The following is a 21,300-nucleotide window of genomic DNA, read 5'->3' on the forward strand; positions in this document are numbered from 1 at the left end:
GCCCAGAGAAGCACAGTGACCTGGGCGTTATCTGCTGCTAGGAGATACTTCGATACCTCACACAACTATTTGAACTTGCCCTTGTTGTCAAGGGCGATTTCCTTTCACCCAAATTCCAAGCTGAGCTTGCACACGCTAAAAACCTTGGGTTTCACCTGGGGCGGGGGAGCCGAGGTCAAGACAGACACCGTGACAAGCAGGACCGGCCGCAGCCAGGCTGAGTGGTGGGAGGCTAACGAGGATACGCAGCCTTGGGGGACGCGGGGCGGAAGCGCCCACCAAGGCTCACCAGGAGCTCAGGGATCAGGCGCTCAGCACGCGCCGGAGGGGGCGCCTCGTGGGAGAGCAGCGCCGTCGCCCAGGGCATGCTCCCAGCTCGGTGCCGGGCTCGTGATTACAAAAATGTACGTTTGGGTCTCCCTGAACTTTCTGCCCTTCATTTACTCTGCTGGGCTTTCAGACTGATGCAGGCAAAGTTTGCACGGGGAAATTTGTCCTCGATAGCCTCTGTTTTGGAAGGATGAACACGAGTCCCCTCTAGCCTGGCTCTCCCTTCTGCTCACCTCTCCCCCACCACAGCCGGCCGGTTCACCTTTGCTGTTCCTGCCGCCCCATACTTAAAGCCTCGAGAAGGCTCAACAACTGATCGAGGGAAAAACGAGAAAAGCTACTCTTAAAGTCGAAGGCCTGATTATGCAAAGCTTTATGCAGTATCGAGCGCTTTGGCAAGCAGCTCCACTGCAGCCCTAGAGAACAGGCCTGGAGGAGGGGTAGAAGAAAGCTTCGCAGCCTAACTTAGCCCACATGTGTTTCTGAATGTGTTGTACATGTCTCCAGTTATAACCGTGCTTCAAAAATCATTAACTATTTCATATAAAGAAACAGGAATTACAAAAAAGTACCAAGCTCAATGATTTTCTGAATTGCAATCTCTTTATTTGCTGCAAGAGCTACGTGGTCTGAGTCAGCAAGGTCATGCTCTCCTCTATTTCTGACAGTTTCTTCAGCATCTGGTTCACCTTGGCCTCATCAAATTCCAGACAGAGAAATTCAGACTCCTACAAAATAAAATTGCAAGAACATTAGTTGAGAAAGAAGACTGTTCTCCAGGAACGCAGAGGGGTGGGGATAATGCGCTCTGGTTTCCTGCAGATTTATGTCCCTTATCTCCTTCTTCTCCTGTTACCGCTTAGATAACCTCAGGACACGCAGAGGCCTTATACACATCTACTGAGCAAGGACAGCATGTGCTGATGGGGCAGCCTGCTGCCACCAAAGAGGACACATAAAGGCTGAGCTCTGCCTGTCTTTCCTTTCAATGTAGGCATCAATTTGGGTCTCTCCTTAGCTGTGGACTGCTGCAAAACCTGTAGGAGTTTAATTATATCTGAGACTTCCACTTTTCTTTCCAATCTGAAGGAGGTTGGCTGATGATCCCACAAGCTGTTGCTGCAGATACTGGGAAATGCAAAGTGGTTGGAGTCACTGCACAAAGCTTGTCACTTATGAAAAACAGACTTTATACGTGGGAAAACAAGAGCCCAAAAACCATTCTTGGCAAATGACATTCTGGTGCGGAAATTTAGGGGAGCTTTATGTTACTAAACCATTTACACTTACAAGAAAATTAGGAAGCAGCACTGATTTGCTCTGAAAAAAACCCTGTCACATAAAAAAAAAAAGTTGTTCTCTGGCAGGATGGATATTGGGGTATGGAAAAAAGACTAGAAAGGATTTTGTCAAGGGCCCAGAAAATATAGAATATATATAAAAAAATTCTAACCATATGGAACTATAAATATCAATGTGAAAAGACCTGAGATCACTAATCCATCAGTCTTATCTATTGATATGCCTATAGTCAGAAAACATTTCTTATGGTGATTCTGCAAAAAGAAATGTTTTGAGATTGCTGGGTGTATGGCTGCACACAAAAGGTCATTCCAGGTGAAGCCCTCAAACAAATTGAAAATATTCAAAAATTTAAGTGCAGACAGCCACTTTCACAAGGAAGCAGAGGAGAAAGAACGAACTTCGAAGACGCTGCAGTGAGAAGAAAAAGCAGAAAGGAAAGGAACAGCAGTCACGAGGCCTGCAGTTAGAGCGCTGTTTAATGTTGATTTAAATAAAGTAAAGCATTCACATACAAAAATGGTTCTTTTGATATGAAGGGAGGTCTCCTAATGAGAAATTGGAATAGTTTGGGCAATTTGAAATACTGAATATCTATTGAATAAGTAACACCGCTACTGCACTGCTTATAAAAGTAGAAGGGCATCTCCAGCTCTCGTTTGCTTTCTATCAGACTAAGCTTTCTGTCGTTATTTCAAAACACTTTTTTTAATATAATCAGCATTTGCCAAAAAATATTGCAGCTTCCTTCCTTACACTTATGGAATTAATACACAAGGATAAAATAATCCGACAAATGCAACTTAAAACCAAACATTTTTACTAAGTAAATTTTAGAAACGCTACATGCATTTTCCATAGGCATCAGGGATAATTTTACCTTTTACCTTCTCTCCCTCTTTTAATATAGGATTCTTGGGCTGTTAACGGTTTCTTTTATCTTTTTTTTCTTTCCTTTTTTTTTTTGGGGGGGGGGGGTAAGAACCAAAACGACAGAGGAAGCAAGGAGGTCCTTTTGTATATAATTATCACAAAAGTTTCTGCCAACAGAACATTAACAGAAAAAAAAAGGCGATGGCAGAAGGCCGTTATCAGGAAGTCAGGCATTTCGAAGGGCACGAGAAGGTTGTGCCAGGGCTTCTGCCCTGAAATCACACGGGGAACCACCACGGTTCAACCCAGAAATCAAAACATTGAGCCAAACCTTAAAACTGAAGGGACGTAACCACCCGCTCATATCAGGATTCGCCAAGCTTTAAGAAGGAAAATCTGGTAAGAAGACAGCATCATGGCCTTGTAAACTTTTTTGTCTTCAAATATCACTGTATCTCCGCAATGGTAATACCCAGGCACTGGTAAATCACCTATCATAGCTATATTGGATGAGTCCACCTTCATGAAACATTCACATTTGCAACTACCTGCTAACTAGCAAATAAGCCAAGTGGCCAAAAATGCAGAGATCAAATTACATACTGAGTGTGCGAGCGTTTCTGAGGAAAAAAAAGTTTTATACACTTCAGAACTTTGCTGATACTTCATTCAATCAAAAGTTCAGTAACAGTCACGTATGTAACTAAATATATATCACGTAGAACATATAGCTGACTATAGGAAAGGCCTTTGACTGAACAAGCAGTTATACCCATAAACAGCATCCTATTGAAAACCGTGTTACTGTGTTTTTTTTTTAATTAACCATTCAGCTCCCTAAGATTACTTAGTGCATTCGAAGCAACATCGCAACACAGGAGCGTTAAACGTTAAGGATCGATAGCAATACAGACACGAAGTCTAGGACTTGGAAGCAAAGACTCTCTCACGCTGTTTCCCTTGTCCTTGACAGCAGTTTTTGACAGTCTTACTGAAAACACCCCGGCACCAGCGCCCATGTCTAAAACCCACAGCCCACCTCGGCGAAGCTGAGCTGCGATCAGCCAGCGCGCAGAACGAAAGCGTTTGGTCTGGCATTTGGCAGCTCCGCTCCATGTGGCAGGGGGCTTTCCTGCACTTCCCTGTCTGATTAGAAGTGCACTGAAAAAAAAAGAAATCCAGGTCATATCTGCCTGAAAAAGATGCATTTATAAACTTACAGGATTTAATAGTAAAGCACAGACAAAACCCTGAAAACATCTCCCTGGACGTTCTTTGATTAGTAAGAAATCTTGGAAAAGTCAAATTTCAACCGGCCAGTTATTGAACCACCCAAGGCTTTCAGAAGCACTGCACTGCCACCAGATCACATAACCTTGCTACGGCAAACTATTCGCCACCGAAAGAGCAAAAATCGGTAGTTTCAGCCCAAGCACAGAGGCTTTGGTGCAACTTCTGCAACGTGCAGCTGCCAAGCCAATGCCTCAAACCTCCCCCAGTTTCATCGCTTCCGATTTTCCCAAACCTGACCAGAAAAAAAGTTTTGAGCCAGTTCTGCTAGAGGTGTTTTTGCAAGCGCCTCAGGCATAAGGAAGCTTTTCTTCTCTTCGGGTTTCGCCAGTTAAAAGGAACGCAAATTAAACAAAAGAGCGCTCTTGCATTGCACGAGATGGCGCAGGCCGCTTCACGCCAGGGTAACCGTGCTTGCAAAGGGTTGGGGTTTTTTTTTAACCTGTAAAGTAGGTAAAACTTTCCTATGCAGCTTGCACTGCTTTTGAATAATTATCACAGCCTTGCGTGGAGACATCTGAAACGTGGCCCAGGTGCTCTGATATCAGACTTGATTCTTGCTTCCCCCCTGTCGCAAGCTTTCCCACCCCTCCTCCCATTTCCCTCCTGAGCTTGGGCTATAAAAAGGAGTTGCAAAACAAACAGCTAAGAAATACAAGCTCCCTCCACCCATGAATCAGGTCCTCCCCCCCCTTTTTTTTTAAATAACAACTGAGAGCTGCAAAGATATTTATATGCAAGAATGTCTTTATAAACATCAGCTTTCTTGCTAACTGCTTGAAAAACACAAAGATAAGCACTACTTTCTGTATCTCAGTAACTATACTTACGAAGCTCAAGCGTATTTTTTAGCAAACCAACTCTCACACATTCAAAACTTTAAAAGAATACCATCATAATTGAAAAAACAGAAACGAAAGTGCCTGAATTCACATATTGTTCCCTTTGTGTTCATTTTCTCTTATTTAGAGACCTCCTACAGCGCTCGAGATCCGGGAAACGTGGCCACTGCCAGGACGGCAACTTTAAAGGGTGGGCGAAAACTGGGAAGCGGCTGGCGGTAAACTTGCTTTGGAGCCACGAATGTCCTGATTTAACGCCTGCTCCCGCAGCCGGGGTGGCGCTTTGGGGAGTCTGTTGCCGCACAGCCTGGGCGCCGGTTTGGTCTCGCTGGAGCTGCTGGGCCTGGTGCGATCAGGGAGGAAACGCCAGCGCCGTGCCTCCCGCCTGCCCCGCCAGCGGCGATGAAGGTTGTCAAAGGCAAATATTTGCCTGCCCGGGTGGAAACGCCTTGTGCAAAGCACGGAGCGAAGGAAGGCGAACGCCTCGCGGGAGGGCGAGCGGGGAACAAAAGCTGCCCAGCAGCTGAACCAGGACACCAAGGCGTCGGTGGCAGCCTCAACGACCGAAAACCAAGCGGGGTCAGGACACCAGGGCCTGCTTTCACCAACAGTTGAGCGCTGGCTGCCCACCAGGAGAGCGAGGCTCACCCCCCGAGGAGCCGGGGCTGTACCCGCAGCCAGCGCCGGGTGCGAGTCCCTCGCTGCTGAGACGGCAGCGCTTGAGCATCGTCCTTGTAGCTCCTTGTAACGGAGTTATCTGCTCTGTCCTCCTACCTCAGTGCAGCCTGGGACGAGAAGCCTTTCCCCATCCTGCCAAACGCGCCTCTTGAAGGAAGCCAGTCGCGTCAGACAGTGAAAAAGCTCCTGCCAGCGATGCCCAGACGCAACTACGGTTTAGGAGCCAGCCGGGCACGGCTTCGCCATGGGAAAAGCTGCTCGCTGGAGCAACGACAGCATCGTGGTGCCGCGAGTCTTGCCTCTCCTCTCCATACCCATGGCGCACTCATTTGCTAGCGATTCACTGTAATTTCATTGCTCTGGAAGAGACTTTATTCTCTGGGATAATGTTCTGTATTAGATTAGAAGGTTTGCAAGATCAGGCTACCCCCGGCGTAAAGTAACGATCCAAACCTATAATGTCACCGGAAACCAAATTTGCCTTCAAACGTTTTAAACGTCCTGGTACCTCTTGCTGGTGATTAGGAACGCACATTAATTTTTGGCCTTCCCAAATTTTTTGTCAACAAAGGCGTTAAGTGGTTTTAGCTGATAAAACAGGTTTACGTTAACATATAATAATGCATTTGCTTGCTAGTAAGGAAATTCTGTTATCTTTGTTAACATTTTTTGATACTGAGATAAGCCAAGTGCTTTGCTTAGAGGGTGGTTTTTTTTAATTAAAAGAATTGCGGAAGCCAGGATGTCAATAAAAGTTATTATCAAAACTGCTAGAGTTCAAAAGCGTTGTCCTAATTTGTGGATTGAAGCCCAACTATTCAGTGAAATGGGATTAAAATAAAGAGTAACTTCTTTCTCCACTTATTAAATAGGACATATGAAATGCTGAATCAAATAAATTTGTCGTAACATTTTCTACAGAAATTAATCTTGCCGCTTTCTTATAGACTTTTTACTTCCTCATGGCTAAGCAATAAATAACAAATTCTTCACTACTAGATGTCACTTTTCCTGCCATTTCGCAGAAGACTCTGCAGCCAAGCAGGTCTGCTTCCTCCGTTAACCAGAAAAATATTATGTATATATTATATACGTAATTAAGTGCATCACAGAAGGCCGGTAAATAAAGGCTCCGCAATCATGACTTTAAACCTCTAAATATTTTAGGGTAGCTTGGATAGCAAAACCAGAAGAGAAGACCTCCAAAACGATATAGGCTTCTCCCGTAAGATCCTGGCGGACAAGCAGGTACAGCCATCCACCTGAGCGGTTACTCCGCAGAAGAGGCCAGAAATAACCTGCAGGCTGAATCCAGCCCGCGTGCCGCAAGTCAAACCACCCCGACCGACGGGAGGACGTGTGCCGGTACCTGCGGGAGCCCCAGCACGGCCAAAACACCCCCAGGCATCCCAGCGGGGCGTTGCTGCCCCGCGGCGGACGCTGGTGCCCCGGAGCGGGGGCGCGCAGCTGCGAACACCCCCGCCGACACCGGCTGTCGGGCAACTCGCTCCGAGCCTTGCTCTTTTGAGCAGGAGAAAGCACTGAAATACAGAGACTGAGAGCCTGCCTTGGGAGGCTTTCCGATATAATTATGCAGTTCGGAAGAAGCGCAGAGCTATCTGAAGCCACACACGTTATGTAGCCAACCGTCCTCCCTCAAACACAACTATCGCAGCCAACGTTTCTTCTACAGAAATACCTTTGACTTTTATTCTAAACGCACCGAAATCACTGGAGGCTTTGCTTACCTCCAAAGAGGGGGATTAGGGTTAAATCAGTGATGCATTAACACCAGATAATATCTTAGCAACAACTTACAATGCAAGCAAATTAGGTTGCAAACAGAAAAGCCAGCTGGGGGTAAATAAAACAACGGCAGAGAAAGCCGTGGCGGCGGCGGCGCTGCGTGGTGCAACACGCCGGTCGCTAAGGTCTCACGCGAGCCTCAGCTTGCGGCACGGGAGAGCAAACGTGCCAGCAGCCGGGCACGGGGCCGGCGGGCAGAGCCGCCTCCTCTCCAGCGACACCCGCCAGCAGCAGCCAAGGGCACACGGGTTCCACCGCTAGACGCAAAAAGACAAAATCCTAATTGCAGAGTAAATCCATGCTTTATCAACTTCTTTCACGTTCGCTCACAACCATTAAAACGTTGCTTACCTAGAGTAAACGGAAAGGTTATGGATGCATTCAGGTACGACCTGTTTCAAGTGGCATGAGTTAAGACGGAAAAAAACACCTCTGGATTTATCCGAAAATTTGTACTTCTCCCACTTTCTCAAAATTTACTAATTACATTTACATACATTCCAGGAAAATACTGCAGGGACTACCCTATAAGTAATACCCCAAATCACAAGCTAATATTTGATAGGAAAATGAATACTGGACGATTACCATATCTGTTAATATTTCATACCTTAAATTAAAAATTAAATCTACCTTTTAGATTAAATGGCAGGACTCCACGCTTAAAACGAGCTTGCACATACTCTCCAAACACCATTTTCCAAATGCCTCACTGCAACATAATGGACTGAAAGTGTTGGTTCCCGTTTTGGCTCGGGGATGATGCCTAAGACAAAATCGTAGTGCTCTCCTGTGACAAGCCAGGGTTTCGGCGGGGTCAGCGATGCTGGAAAAAAACAACCCAACTTCACCCAATCCAACCCAAAATCCTAATTGGAAATTAGGTGCTTTTAAAAACAATGCGAGGACACGGGACACATTTGCATTGGAAAAGGCGCGTTTTAACGTAATTTTTGCAATGATGCCTCACAGCCTCCCGCAGATATATATCCCTCATTATAGACTGGTCTTGTTCATTAAGGTGGGGATTTGCTCTTGTGCTGTCAGAGGGCAGGAGACGGACAGATAAACCCTGGTGTCGTTACCTGAGCGTTGTTATTATTGCTTCCAAACCTTTCCACCGAGGGCTTCTCCTCGACGCGCGGAGCACGCTTTGCAAACGGGACTCAGGCCAGCATCGCTGGGAGGCCCCGAAGAGCTGCCCGGCTGCAGGTGGCGGGTTTTGCTCCGTTACCCTTTCTCGGACGACGGGTTTAGACGCGCAACTCTCCTAGCACCCCTCTGCCACGCACACGCCTCTGGTAGTTGCTACAGGAAAATCAAAATATAAAACGAGCTACACGTGGTGTTCTTGCAGAGCAGCAGAGGGGAGCATCATTCCCAGCACAGAGAGCTTTCTTATGGCTCTAAGTTTGCTTTTCCAAGGAATGGTCGTTCATGCCGCTCTTGGTAGGACTGGGGAAGAGGGAGACAGAAATGACCTACATAAGTTGTGCTAAAAAAAATGAGAGATAATGCTTAAGTTTCCATGACAATGTTCTATTACGTACACAAAGATGACCCCAAAAGAAGCAAAACACTGGCTTTGAGCTCATTTTTTCTTCTTCGGGAAACAAAGTCATACCACATTGAACTGGATGATTCATAAGAAGTGGAAATATTTCTTGTTAGCTGTTTATGAGAGCGATTTGTTTTTGCTGCTTAAATTCTCCGATTAGGAGCACCTGATAAGTGGTAAAAAGAGAAAAAACCCAGGCTGCCACAAACCAATGCAGCGTGATAAAATACAAGATGTTGCATTGAACCCTCTAGCACATTGCATCAATCGTGATCCCGCTGCAAACTTCAGGAGTTATTTTTAGATCCATTAATATTCTGCAAGGTACACTAGGGCATAAGATCATGACAGCAAAGTCCAGATAATTCCAGAAAAAATGGAGTGGATGGCAATACACTGATTTGATATAACCACATTTCTGACAATACTAAACTCATTATTTTTAATTAAATTCAGAGCTATTTTTGCAACAAACTTATAACCTTGACCTTCAAAAACTCTGGGGTGAAGTGCAATTCATTTCCATAATACTCTATAAAATAGAGCACATAAAATGGAGCACAAACATTTGTTATTGAAAGTGCCTTCTAATTCTTCTGCATTATTTTGGTACTACATGAACCATGAATCTCTTAAGCTAATGATTATTAAATCAACACACAGAAAAACGTTAACCCTCTTTCTTTTTTTTTTTTTTTTTTAATTCTTTTAATGTAACATCAAGCCTATACTATCACGGATTAAATAGAAAGGATTGTAGAAATTGGAATAATTCCAGGGGCATAAGACAAGTTCTCCGTTTGATAATGCATGATAAATTTAATTTTATTGCTTTTATGTTGTCAGCTTACTGAAAATATTCCATCTATTATTTTGAACCTTAAATGAAAGATGATTATTTATGGATGCAGAGATGCACATGCTTTAACCTGCTGCTGCTCATGCCTGTTCAGATGTCCACTGGTTTCTGGAGTTTTCCTAGCAGAAATTGTTACAGAAAAAAATGCCATAAAATATATTTCAATCAGTAAAGCTCATTAGAAGGACGCGTGCATTGAAGTTCTTACACATTTCATGCAATAAAGAGTAAGAAAAGAGGCAGCTTAATACTTTGATGCAAGGTTTATACACTTTATATTGGGTTATGCTGTTTTTAAACTGGCTACATTACTCGATATTGGTTCCTGTAAGCCTTCCAACTTACTTTCTTTCTGATTTTTATCTTTTTCATTTTCTGAACTTTTAACCTCATATAATCCCCATATCCCACTAACAGAAGCACCCTGCTCTATGTACTCTCCCTCTGCATACTTCTATAAGGATTACCTATGCACGCTTCCCCTTCAAGAATACTATAGCGCAACGCCTAGAGTTTGATAATGAACGAACTGTGTAGGTTTAACAGTTAATTATCCTGCATTTGTGATTAGCGATCTCATATTTCTTTTGACTGCTGAAAGAGAGCTCAGTCATAACTACTGTCTTGCAGATGTTGCTAGGACACTGCTCATTCATTATTGATTTAGAGTAGCTGAAACCTTCGGTTGTTTTGCCGAAAACACCACAAACGCCCTCTCTAAGAGCGCGCAGCAGCAGCAGTCCCGGCACATTCCAAATAACCGGAACACGGAGCCAGTCTGTAAGGCAAAGCGTTGGGGAGAAAGGACAGGTTACAAAAGCCACGCTTCTGCTGGTACCAACTCCAAGGGCACTAGCACAGTTCAGAAAAACACACCTGTGCGTGTTGACAAAATGCAAATTTAATTCTCATTCACCGATGCCTCTTTGCAAGATGTTACCGGTGACTTTTTGCGTGTGCCCGTCTGTTTGAATGCTCCTTGTCAAGCTTGCTTACCTTGTTCCTCCGGGACTGTTTTACAGTGTCTTCAAAGAGTTGACCCAGTTACTGCACAAAATGCCCTTCCAAATCTGCCGAGGTCATCAGTCACCAGGGGAGGTTAAAGACTGGAGCCCCCTTTACGGCACCCCCTCGCTTGAAGAGCATCATATGTTTTAACATATGTAATATGCATAGGGTTTGGGCCTCCTCTCTGTGACTGGTTCAAAGTTCAAGTCTTCCTGCACAAGTAACTGATTATAAAACTGACTTTCATGGAGAATTCCCAGTAATTTCTCCAACTCTAGTTACCCAGACGCATCAGTGTGGAGCGATTAAAATGCATTCATAGGAATTGCTCGTAAGCAGCTTGGCACGTTTTCCTCAGTCCCAAATGCCAATACTGAAAAGCAGTGTTAAGGCTGCAAAGCCAAGTGTCCCCAGGCTAGGAAAGCTGCAGCCCTGCTCCTTCCTCACTGCATGTGCCGAGTATAAACTGGGTTTCTGACGAACAGTTCAGCAGTGGCCTCAGCGTATCGTCCAAGTGTTTCACATACATTAGTAATTTTACCTTGACAACCTGTTTAGGAGGCTAGAAGATGCATCAGTTTCATTTCACCACTTGAGAGACAGAAGCAAAGAGGTGCTGAAACCAAAACCGTCAAGTGTATCACGGGTTGAGATAGCTACTCCCTCATTCTTCAAAAAACGTAGCGTTTTTAATAGCGCACCATAGCTCTCCAGCACAGCTCCGACAAGCTTTACTCCTAAGCACCCGGCCTCTTTGGAGGTTCACACGCTTCTGCCTCAGGCACTCAGACAAGAGGGAACATCTGGTTGGAAAACGATTTTCAAAATCTCAGTTGTAGCCAGATCTCGCCCAGCCTCACATATGAGCTCTGTGGATTGAAATAAGGCAGGAGACAGCATTTAGCTGTATGCATGAGGCTGCCTTTCACCTTCTGGCAATCTCCTGTGCCATACCAGGGGAACCTGCTCACCACCTAACCCAAAGCTCAGTAGCTCCGGCACCCAGCGGCGATAACCTTCCCAGGCGAGGGAAAGCCCTCCTCAGAGGCGGCGTCTCGACTCGAGAACATGCTCGGTTCAGGGGAAATCCTCCAGGAATCGAGCTGCCAAACAAAATCTCCATCAAGAATGCACAAATAAGATTTTCAGAGGCTCCTAGCTTGTTTGAGATTTAGGCCATTTTTTTTTCCTTTTAATCAGGGCATGAAGAGGCACATCCCTGACATTGCTGTACGTTACTATTTCTAAGCTTTTCGCCCCCCAAAACATGATGGCACTAGTACTTCTTATATGAAAACATATTCGAGAAAAAGCAGGCAGAACATTTTTTTCTCCCTGGTCTCGATCATGAAAACGGACAAACCATTTCAGGGATACATTTCACTGGACTTCAGCCTGGCAGGGCAAATTTTGACCACCTAAGTCTGTCAAAGCTCAAGGCCACTAAATATAGGGTTGGGTAATCACAACTAATGGCCCTGCTAGCATTGCTGCCTGTAATTCTTTAGATAAGACGGGAGTCGCGGCAAGAGCACAAGAAGCGTTACGGTCTAACTCCCGGTGCAGAAGTGACATGGGAAAGCGAGACATTTCTGTATCTAAATTGATTAAAAAGACAAAGTGCAAAAACAGCCCCCCACAACTCCTCTCTGCCCCTCCAAACACTGTTTTTGCACAGCAAGTACACCAAGACGGTTTATCAGTTTTTCTTGAACGCAAGTATCTTTGAAAGCGCGTTTGGATTTAAGAGTCCTTTCAAACCCTGAAACAATGAGTGGAATGTTTAATCTTTAACAGAGGCATTTTTCTCCGACTGCTTGATCAGCTTTTGAGGTGAATAGGTGTAACAGCATGAAAAATAAATTGCTTCACTGGCTTAATCAGCTGATGACTTTCCTGGTAACTCCGGTATACAGCTCTGCTGGGGTCTCTAGCCCAGCTGTTACATAGAAGAACATGCAAACGAACAGGAAAAAAAAGGTCAAAATCACCAACTGAGGACCACACTTGTCTTCTTACTATTCTAGGCACAAACTCCTTTTCTCTTCCATTAAGCAAGTTGAGAAGACCTCCGTACAGATGAGTTGCAGAGAACTGGTCACATCAGTGCCTGTTAGGGAGAAAGCCCTGCTCTTCCCCTGTCCTACTGCTCCCTCCTGAAAGCAACAAAAAAAAGAGATAATACTGATCTAGGGAGCCGGGGAACTTGTGGAGTGGAAAAAAAGACTCTCCCAGGCCGACTCTTATTTAGGAAGAAGGAGGGAAAAAGGTACCATGTATCCTTCAAACACCATCTTGGAAAAAAAAGAAGACAGGTCCACTACTTGGGGCTGAAACTCAAGTTCACGTCTTTCTGCAGCCTTCCCTCCTTCCGTTCTGCTCATCACCAGCAGCACGGCTTCCCCAGCGCAACACCGTCTCTGAGCAAGAACGCAGCTGAATTTTGTGGTCAATTGGAAAGGACCCATCATCACTAGTCTAAGCCTCATCTGGGAGCTGGTACATAAAAAGTTTTATGTGGAATCATGTTAATTCTGTAAGAAACTGCCCCCAGTCATCCCAAATGCGTGCACTGGAACAGAAATTCTTGTCGTGTCACGCTGTTTTTCCTCCTTTAGAGGAAAGCTTTGGGGGATCCTATGCAATTCCAGCGTCTGTCATAAGACTCTGATCCTAAGCCTGATGAAATCTTGGGGAAAACGGAGACTCAGACATCCTGTTTAAAATACGCATTCGTCTTTCTCCATCTGAATGCCCTCGTGCACGCCTACAGATATTTCACAGGATTTAAGCTGTTTTAAAAGAAAAATAAATACAGTAATACCTATAAGCTTCACTAAACTTGTGCAGAGAAGCCTATAAAGATGGCATTAAAAAAAGCCTTACTGAAGTACCTTGGTATCACTGCAAGATTTGAATCAATGCGCGTGTTCAAGAACTACAGAAATATGCACTATTTTTGGTGGAGTATCAGGTTCTCGTCTTGCTTCTCAAGGCCACTGTCTCCAGCCCGTCTTGGCTCCCCTGCCTCTGGTGGCTTTTCCCCCGCCAGAGCTGACAAGGGTACCGGAGAAAGCACCATCATCGTTTTATTTGAGTGCTGCTGCGTCAGCTCCTAACTAACGAGGAGGCTCTCGCTGCAGCCGCTGCAAGGTTACGTACTTTCCTCTAAAAGTCCCCTGGAGGGAGATGCAGGACTGACGGGGTAAACGCCCTTCCTCGGTTGCGACTCTTGCCTTCCTGTGCTGATCTATATTCCTTTATTTCTAGCTTGTTGGACAGCTGTTGTGGTTTTCACGTGCCATGTTTTATTTGTTTGTTTTCTAAAGCTGCGCACAGTTCAATCCACAGCTTTCCCTACACACGTTTTATCTCCAAACACCTAAGTTATTCTCTGTTTTTCAGTCCTGTAGCACTGAACTGCAGCTACAGGGTATGAAATTAGTGTAAGAAAAAGAGAGCCCTGCTGGAAGGATCTCCCACCGGTACCCGAAATTCGGCTTCTCTAGTGAGAACAGTAATCAGAACTGAAACTCATACTTGTTACGTTTTAACCTCCCTGTTCTGTAATACGGGAGGCCTTCAGCACTACCTAGACTTACCTTTGCAGAATCAAATTTCAATTACTTTGTGATATTATCTACCATTTCCTTCAACATACCACAAGGCATCATATTATAACATGAAATCTTCTGTGCAACTGGGGCATGTTTTTTGTTAGAGGGTATCACCGAGACTGGAGTTTTTAAACTGTGCATTTAGTTAACTCTTACCTACATAAGAAAATGTCTCCAATTTTAAGTTATCTGTTTATATAATCAAACTGGTGCCAACCATATTTCTCAGTTACTGCTATATTTACTGGTAGGAAAACAGGAATGAGCTGTAGCGGTAAGAATTACTTTTAGACCAACTACATACATACAGTGCAAGTATGATGCATTTAAAAATAAATAATCACATAGTCAAAGAAAACAGTAATAACTAGAATAAAGTATACCTGGCCCTTAAGATTTAAGAGGCCATGTGACTGAGGACCCTGGCGTAGTCTGCCTGAGACCACTATTAGTTTGCATAGTTAATAACTTGGTTAGCATCCCCCAAACAGATCGCTTGCTCCCTCAGAGCTCTGTAATGATTTAGTTTATCTGCTATATAAAGCATTCAAGTTCCTATTACTGTCCTGCCTTAAAGTATTACACTGAATGTAAAAGCCGAGTGGAAACGAGAGGAAATTAATACCATAAGACAGTTAAAGAAGTGGCCTTATTTTCCAAGGCACCAGGCAACGCTGGCTCCTGGTGATGTCAATGGCTAGAAGATCTTGGCTTGTAGACTTCAGTCTGTCTTCATTAAAGACGATCACTGGTTCAGTCAAAGAAGCGACTGAAGAGCAAAAAGATTGAATCAATGCTTTGGAAAAGGGTGTGTTTAAATCCTTCCCTTCTGCTCCTTTCAGAGCTGTCCGTACTCGCACTGCGGTCTAAAAGGCACCAGGACTGACCGCAACAGAGGAGCGGATGAGGGAAGAAAAGAGCACGGCGCTGAGATATTTAAATGCGCACCATTCAAACGGAAAGTACAACGGTGTTCATTCTGGTAGCTGGAAATTTCACAAGTGGGTGGGCAATGCAGCCCATGCAAATCCTTTCTCAGTTTGCTTCTCTGTATAGCAAAGGCAATGCCCTCCGAAAGTCCCATCTACAACTAAGTGCCTAAGCTCCGACCTGGCTAAAACACGCCTGGTTGCGTCCACAAAATGGTATTTTGCCATAAAGAAAGGAACTTTATAAGGGTAGCTGTTTATTCGCAGCGTTTAGGGCCTCATGGCAATGCCAGGCATCGATCCATGCCGGGGCACCTTACCGCCTGGCGGGGAGCAGCGTCACAGCGTCGTTGCAGGAATACTCTGCCGCGGGCACACGCTGGTGAGTCACGCGAATCCAGAATAATGCAAATATGCCACTAAGCAGAGAGCTAAAAGTTACCCTAATTAGAGCAGAAGTGCCAATTAGAAAATATCCTGAAAATAGCATCGCAAAAGCTTGAAAATTTGCTTGCAGCTCAGCATGTGTTCAGCTGGGTTTTCTACGATCCTTCTTAAAATATACATCAAGACAGCATGGTCTGGCCAAAACAGAAACCAGCCTTTTTTTTTGCTGTTCTTAAGGCATTTATCCATACCATTTCTAATGATCTGAAAGCAGATCATATATGGACAAAGGGACTGCTCCGAGTTACATTGCTGCTGCAAACACATACTCTCAGTAGGACCACAGAAACTATATATATATTTTTAATAATTAGAATATGTGAACTTACAAGGGGAAAAAAAGCAAAAGTTGAAGAGGTTTTTGTTTCATTTTTGATAATTAGTCTATGTTTTTTCAAATGTCTTCTAGAATGCAAACTGCTCTCTTTTGATTAGCCACGAGAAACTTCAGTGTGAAAAGGAGGGCAGTCACGTATTCACAGCCCAACCTGTTTTCCAGCCCCTCCAGCACTTCCGCTGTTACTGCTCCGGAGCAGCAGCACAGGCATTGCACAGGGAATTATTGGCAAGATAGTAGCTCTTGCTGAGCACAGTCCAAAGCCTACCACAGACAGGGGAAATCTCTGCACTGACTTCACTGACCTTTGGATCAAATTCACAGAAATATCAGCATTACGTGCAGTCATGGAGACAACAAAAGGAACATATCTCTCTGCTGAAAAAAATGAAGAAGCGACAGATTTGTACTTTAGTTTAAAAAAAAAAGAGGAACACAGAATATGTGCTTGGTAATATTTGCTGCATAATAGGTAACTCCTCTTTTTTCAACCACTTTCCTTGTACAAGGAGAAAAGCTAAGGCTCACAGTGAAAGTTGACGCTACAGAACAAATCCTGCAAGGAGTTCAGCGTGGGAGGACACTTCTGCCTGTGCAGAATCCCACTGAAGTCAAGCGGCCTTAGGCTCTGCCCACACAGCTCTCTTTGCCGGAGTTAATATTACAACTTTGTTTTATTGAAGCTGCAATTTCAAAATTCATCCTAGAAATGAATAAAGGCAGGGGTAAGATAGGAAATCTGCATTACAGCCACTGCATCGCACATTGATTCATCTGTTTAAAAGCCTGATCAGGGCAGATCAGGACACCTTTTCTCAACATAAAAACAGCCTTGCCATGAAGAGTGTTTTAATACACAGCGCTTTATAGTCTTCTTGACAGGCATCATGTTGAACCACATCTTTTTTTAGAAAGAGAAAAGATTCAAAGGAAAGTTATCTAATTTTGGTTGACCCCTCATTCTGCATTCAAGGACAAGTGGTACTGAAGTAAAAATCATTTCCATAACAGAACTGCAGAGCAGTCATTTAACAATTAGGAAGTGATCGACTCAGTGTATGAAAACTGAATATAAAAATAAGCATGTGGGAATTGAAGATCCTCTTGCACAAAGAAAGGCTACAGCTCTTCCATGCCAGATATTTAATTGGCAATTTCTTTCTTTTCTCACCGCGAAAAAGAGAAGCAGAAGGCTATGAAATATAAAAGAACTTAAGCAATTCTCCAAAAGAAAATGGGAGATGAGGTGAATGACTCATTTAGCTTTTTGCCTCTTTGAGGCAGACAATTCTCTCTTTTTTTTTTCCCACACCAGCAACCTCACATTTTCAGTCTGCATCCACGGGTTTGACATCAGCATTTGATAGAAGCGACTCTGGGGTACACATTCCTCATTCGCAGAAAATGCGTTACATTACTTCTGGCTTGTTCTCCTGCATCAACAAAATCGGTGATTTGTAACTGGTTCCCCTTGACAGACATAAGGTCATTGCTCCTGCGTTAGGACTGTGGGAAATAGGACGCGTTTCCTTACCTTCATGTTCCCAGGATCTGACCAAACGCGTTGGCCCGGGGAACTGCTTCAACTCACCTGCAGGGCTACGGCCACAGCTAGCGCTAGGTGAGAAACGCGATACTCGCTGCGAGGGCGAGTCCTCTGAGCAAATGAGACTTTTTTGGAGACTGGCCTAACAACCTGGACTTGCCCCCAGAAAGCACCTTGCGCTGGCCCGAAACATCACGGCCATTAGGGCCCGCTGTCAACGCGTGCGTTTCCTCCCCTGTCAAACGCCAACGGATTAAACCTTTTTACTCCTTGCAAGCCTATAGGTTCACACTGATATTTAATGTTTCTGCCACACTCTTGACCAAAAGATACAAGCCAGCTAGGAATTTTGCAGACCAGCTGTGCACTGGAGCAACAAAAACACGCGCTTGGCCCTGTTTCAAGCACCTTGCTTTTCAGTCTCATTTTAACGGTACCCACTTCCCGTCCTGCGGAAGGGCTGGGAGGCGACAGAGGGAGTAGGGAAGAATTCAGACCATGTGGTGGGGCAGGATAGCGGGGAGCAAAAAAGGACCTAAATATAAAGTAAAAATGGTGAAGAGGACAGAAAATGCCTGCTTCCCATTCCTGCCTGGACGTTTTTCCATGCCTCTGCTCACCCGGGCAATCCCAGGGCTATTACGTCTCTCTCTGAGTTTGGACAACCCCAGCTCACCACAGATTTGCAGCAGCAGTAAATACTTGTATCTTCAGGTTTATTTCCTGCCATTCTTTAAGCTCGCTAACGCGAGGCTTGCTTTCATCTGTCTCCCGGACTCTGCTGAACGGGCATTTTCCCCGACCGTTCGGCACCGAGGCCTGCGCCTTTTCCTTCCTTCCTTCACAAGCCTTTGCAGTTCACCCAGGACTCAGCCGGGTTTCACAAAATTTCAAATGATTTCTTCGCACAGGCATCACTGAGCCTCCCCCTTCCGGAGATTTAAAAACTTATCGTGGCTGTATTAATTAGCAAAGCTGGGTTCAACTCACGCTAGCTGTTGTTTGCCTCTGCCACCAAACAGTAGTGATTAACGCCAGGGCGCCTGCCAAGCCGTTTTCAGGAGGAACGCAGGACCGCACATCAGCAACGCTGTGGAGCAGGAGCAGGGCACCGGCACGACCGCCCGACGAATTTGGGAGGGAGCTTGCCTGTGTTATGCTTGATGCAAAGCCAAAAAACAGTGTTTCATTTCCAGAAGGATTAAATTCACTCACAAACTTAAAGCTGGTTATTCAGTTATTGATAAATAACTGAAAAGTTTTAAGAAAAACGTGCATGGTGGCATGCTGGGCATATTGCATTGCTTCTACTCCACTGCAGACATGGTGATGTGACACCCATTATAAAATGGGTTTTAATTTCCTTGGATAAAAGGATTATCCTGAGATCAAGTAGGCCGGGAAGTAGCTTTACGTTTGGAACTGCCTTTTTTCCCTCAGGCCCAGTTAACAGTTTTTGAAACAAGTTGAGGACATGCAAAGAGAATTTTTTCTAAACTGAAAATTTCTAAAATATCAGCCTCAGTTATGAAAATGGTGTTCTTGCTACAGTGAGCTCTTAAAATAGGGAGTGAAGACAGCGTTTTCCTCCCTCTTTCAATCAGTTCTCCAATAGACGAGCCCACGATTAGAGCTCAGCATTACGCTTGAATTGGTTTGTGCTACTCTTCTATGTATCTGTTTATCAGCATTTAATTATGGCTCTTTCTTAAGATACCTTATCTTGACATTACGGACCTCAACGTCTCATTCCAAACGGTTTTGGTGGCACCGATAGGTTTCTGCTTGTTTTTTTCCCTTGTTGCAGCACACTGGGAAAGGCCATCAAGTGCAATCAGCATCCACCGCGCCGCATTACACGAATAACCGGTCCCCGCTCCCGACAGCTCACAACCGAGGATTGAGGGAGGATGGGCAGCAGAAGGAGAGCTTCGAGCTGCACCTACCTTCACTGCCTGGATGGGTAAGAGGCACTGCTAAACCCGCAAAGGCAAATTCCTTCCCGTACGGTCAGGAAAAAGAAAAAGCAGCTTGCATGAAAACTTTTCACAAAGCCAGCTGGCCATACAGAGAAACCAAAGCATCCCTGATGCAAAACAACGGGACAAAACATCTCAGCTGAAAAACGTCCCAGCGACGTTTCCCAAAAGAACCTCTTCTAACGTGCTGTCCAGCTCCACGCTACCTTAAACAGGTTGAGGTAGATTTTTAGCATGTGGCCCAATCTTAGACAGCAATAAAATAGCAGCCGACAAGTTTAGACTAGACTGTTTTTTAACCTCACCAGGGATTTTTTGTTAACCTCACTGGGTTTATCTTATGATCCCAACTCTGTTCTTTCAAATACTATTTCACAACGTGTTGCAAATGATGGAGGGAAGAAACGGTGCAAAAAACATTTAACAGCTGTCTTTGAGTTTCTCTTAGGTGGGAACACAGATTCAGCTGTCTTGATATATGGAAAGTATATTCAAGTATATTACAGCTCTGAGGAAACTGTGAAACAGCAGTTTTGGATATCTTAAAACAAACAAACAAACAAACAAACAAACAAACAACACCCGTCCCCGTCCCCTCCCCCCCCTGCAAAAACACACACCAAAACTCCCAAAAAAGAATTAAAGATAGGTGACCTCCTTCTGCAGATTAATAGCAAAGTGTCTGCAATAGCTGGCAAAACTCTGCCTAACATTTCTGCCTACCCCAAGGAGAGCTGCCCTTCGCTGAGCTGGGGTTACTGGGTCCTGGACACAAGCAGCGCTACTTTTAAAATTATTACTGCATTGCAACATCAGGTGCCCCAATGCAACTTTTCTGACTTCAAGACATCAGACGAAATCAAGCTATGCCTGCCCAACTAGACCCGACAGGGAGCACCCAGCACGCTTTATTTGACCCAGCGCGCTAGGGAATCGCCAAGGCACTGCCGTGCATTCCCAGGCCGTGCTGTATTTTACCTTGAATACCTTCTCCCTTGTCATGGGCTCATTGCCTCTTCTCGACTCAACAGCTTAGTCCATAGCTGGGGATCTCTCCAGCGTGAAAACTGACACGGACTGAGGAATATGTGTCCATGTGAGCCTAGGTATGTGCACGAACACACATATAAATTTATACAGATGGGCACTGAGCTTGGTTCAGCTACATGTGATGGGGAATCAAGCACCAGGAAGACACCCCTGCTGCTGTTACCTGGGATTGAGGGAGCCGTGACTCCGTCTCTCCCGGAGATAAGTTTCTACAGTTGCCTGGCATGAAGGAAGGCTATCCTCAGCTTTAAAGGGTTATCCCGTCCTCCATTATAACAGGATAATCTACGTAATATGGTGGAAATAAAATTATGAGAGGCCTGTTGCTATGCTGCACTTTCGCGAGGGCATACTTCCCTTTCTATAGTCTTAACTGCAGTTATTCTACCACTAAGTTCAGTTCTTGGAAGATATTTTGCATAACAACTGCCAGTGACTGACAGCAGAAAGGAGAATGTGACGCATTGCAAAATGGCTCCTGTACTTTAAAAGGATGGAGCTGAAGACCTGGTCGATATTAAGACACATGCAGGAAACCTTATAAAACACAAAAATATCATCTTAATTTATAAGATCCCAGAGATCCTGACCACAACAGTTCTTGACCTAAATTGCAATTAGTATGGACATAAACCAAATAAACTAGTATGATTGTATTTAGGGGGGGAAAGAAAAAGAAAAAACAATCAGTTGCAGACAGAATGCCAGTGCACAATGCATAAAGCACCAGCACCACTGCTCAGATCCCACCTAGAGGAAGCAAGCGACCACAAGAGGACAAGAAACTAATGACTGTCTAGGCTTCTTCTATTTTAATCATATCACTGTAAACACAATGCCAACACATCA

At 44.6% G+C, this 21,300-nt stretch overlaps 1 protein-coding gene across 2 annotated transcripts in view; it reads right to left on the reverse strand.

Annotated features, from left to right (window-relative positions):
- Nucleotides 1-911: 911 nt before the first annotated feature.
- Nucleotides 912-21,300, reverse strand: part of COMMD1 (copper metabolism domain containing 1) — an 81,147-nt gene continuing 60,758 nt past the window's right edge. For both annotated transcript variants that reach the window (XM_067294668.1, XM_067294669.1), the window contains one exon: nt 912-1,058. In XM_067294668.1, coding sequence (XP_067150769.1) covers nt 951-1,058 — 108 coding nt within the window. In that variant the 3' untranslated portion in view covers nt 912-950. The remainder of the gene's footprint in view (nt 1,059-21,300) is intronic.

The sequence above is a fragment of the Apteryx mantelli genome, chromosome 3 (assembly GCF_036417845.1).
Source record: "Apteryx mantelli isolate bAptMan1 chromosome 3, bAptMan1.hap1, whole genome shotgun sequence".
Lineage (NCBI taxonomy): Eukaryota > Metazoa > Chordata > Aves > Apterygiformes > Apterygidae > Apteryx > Apteryx mantelli.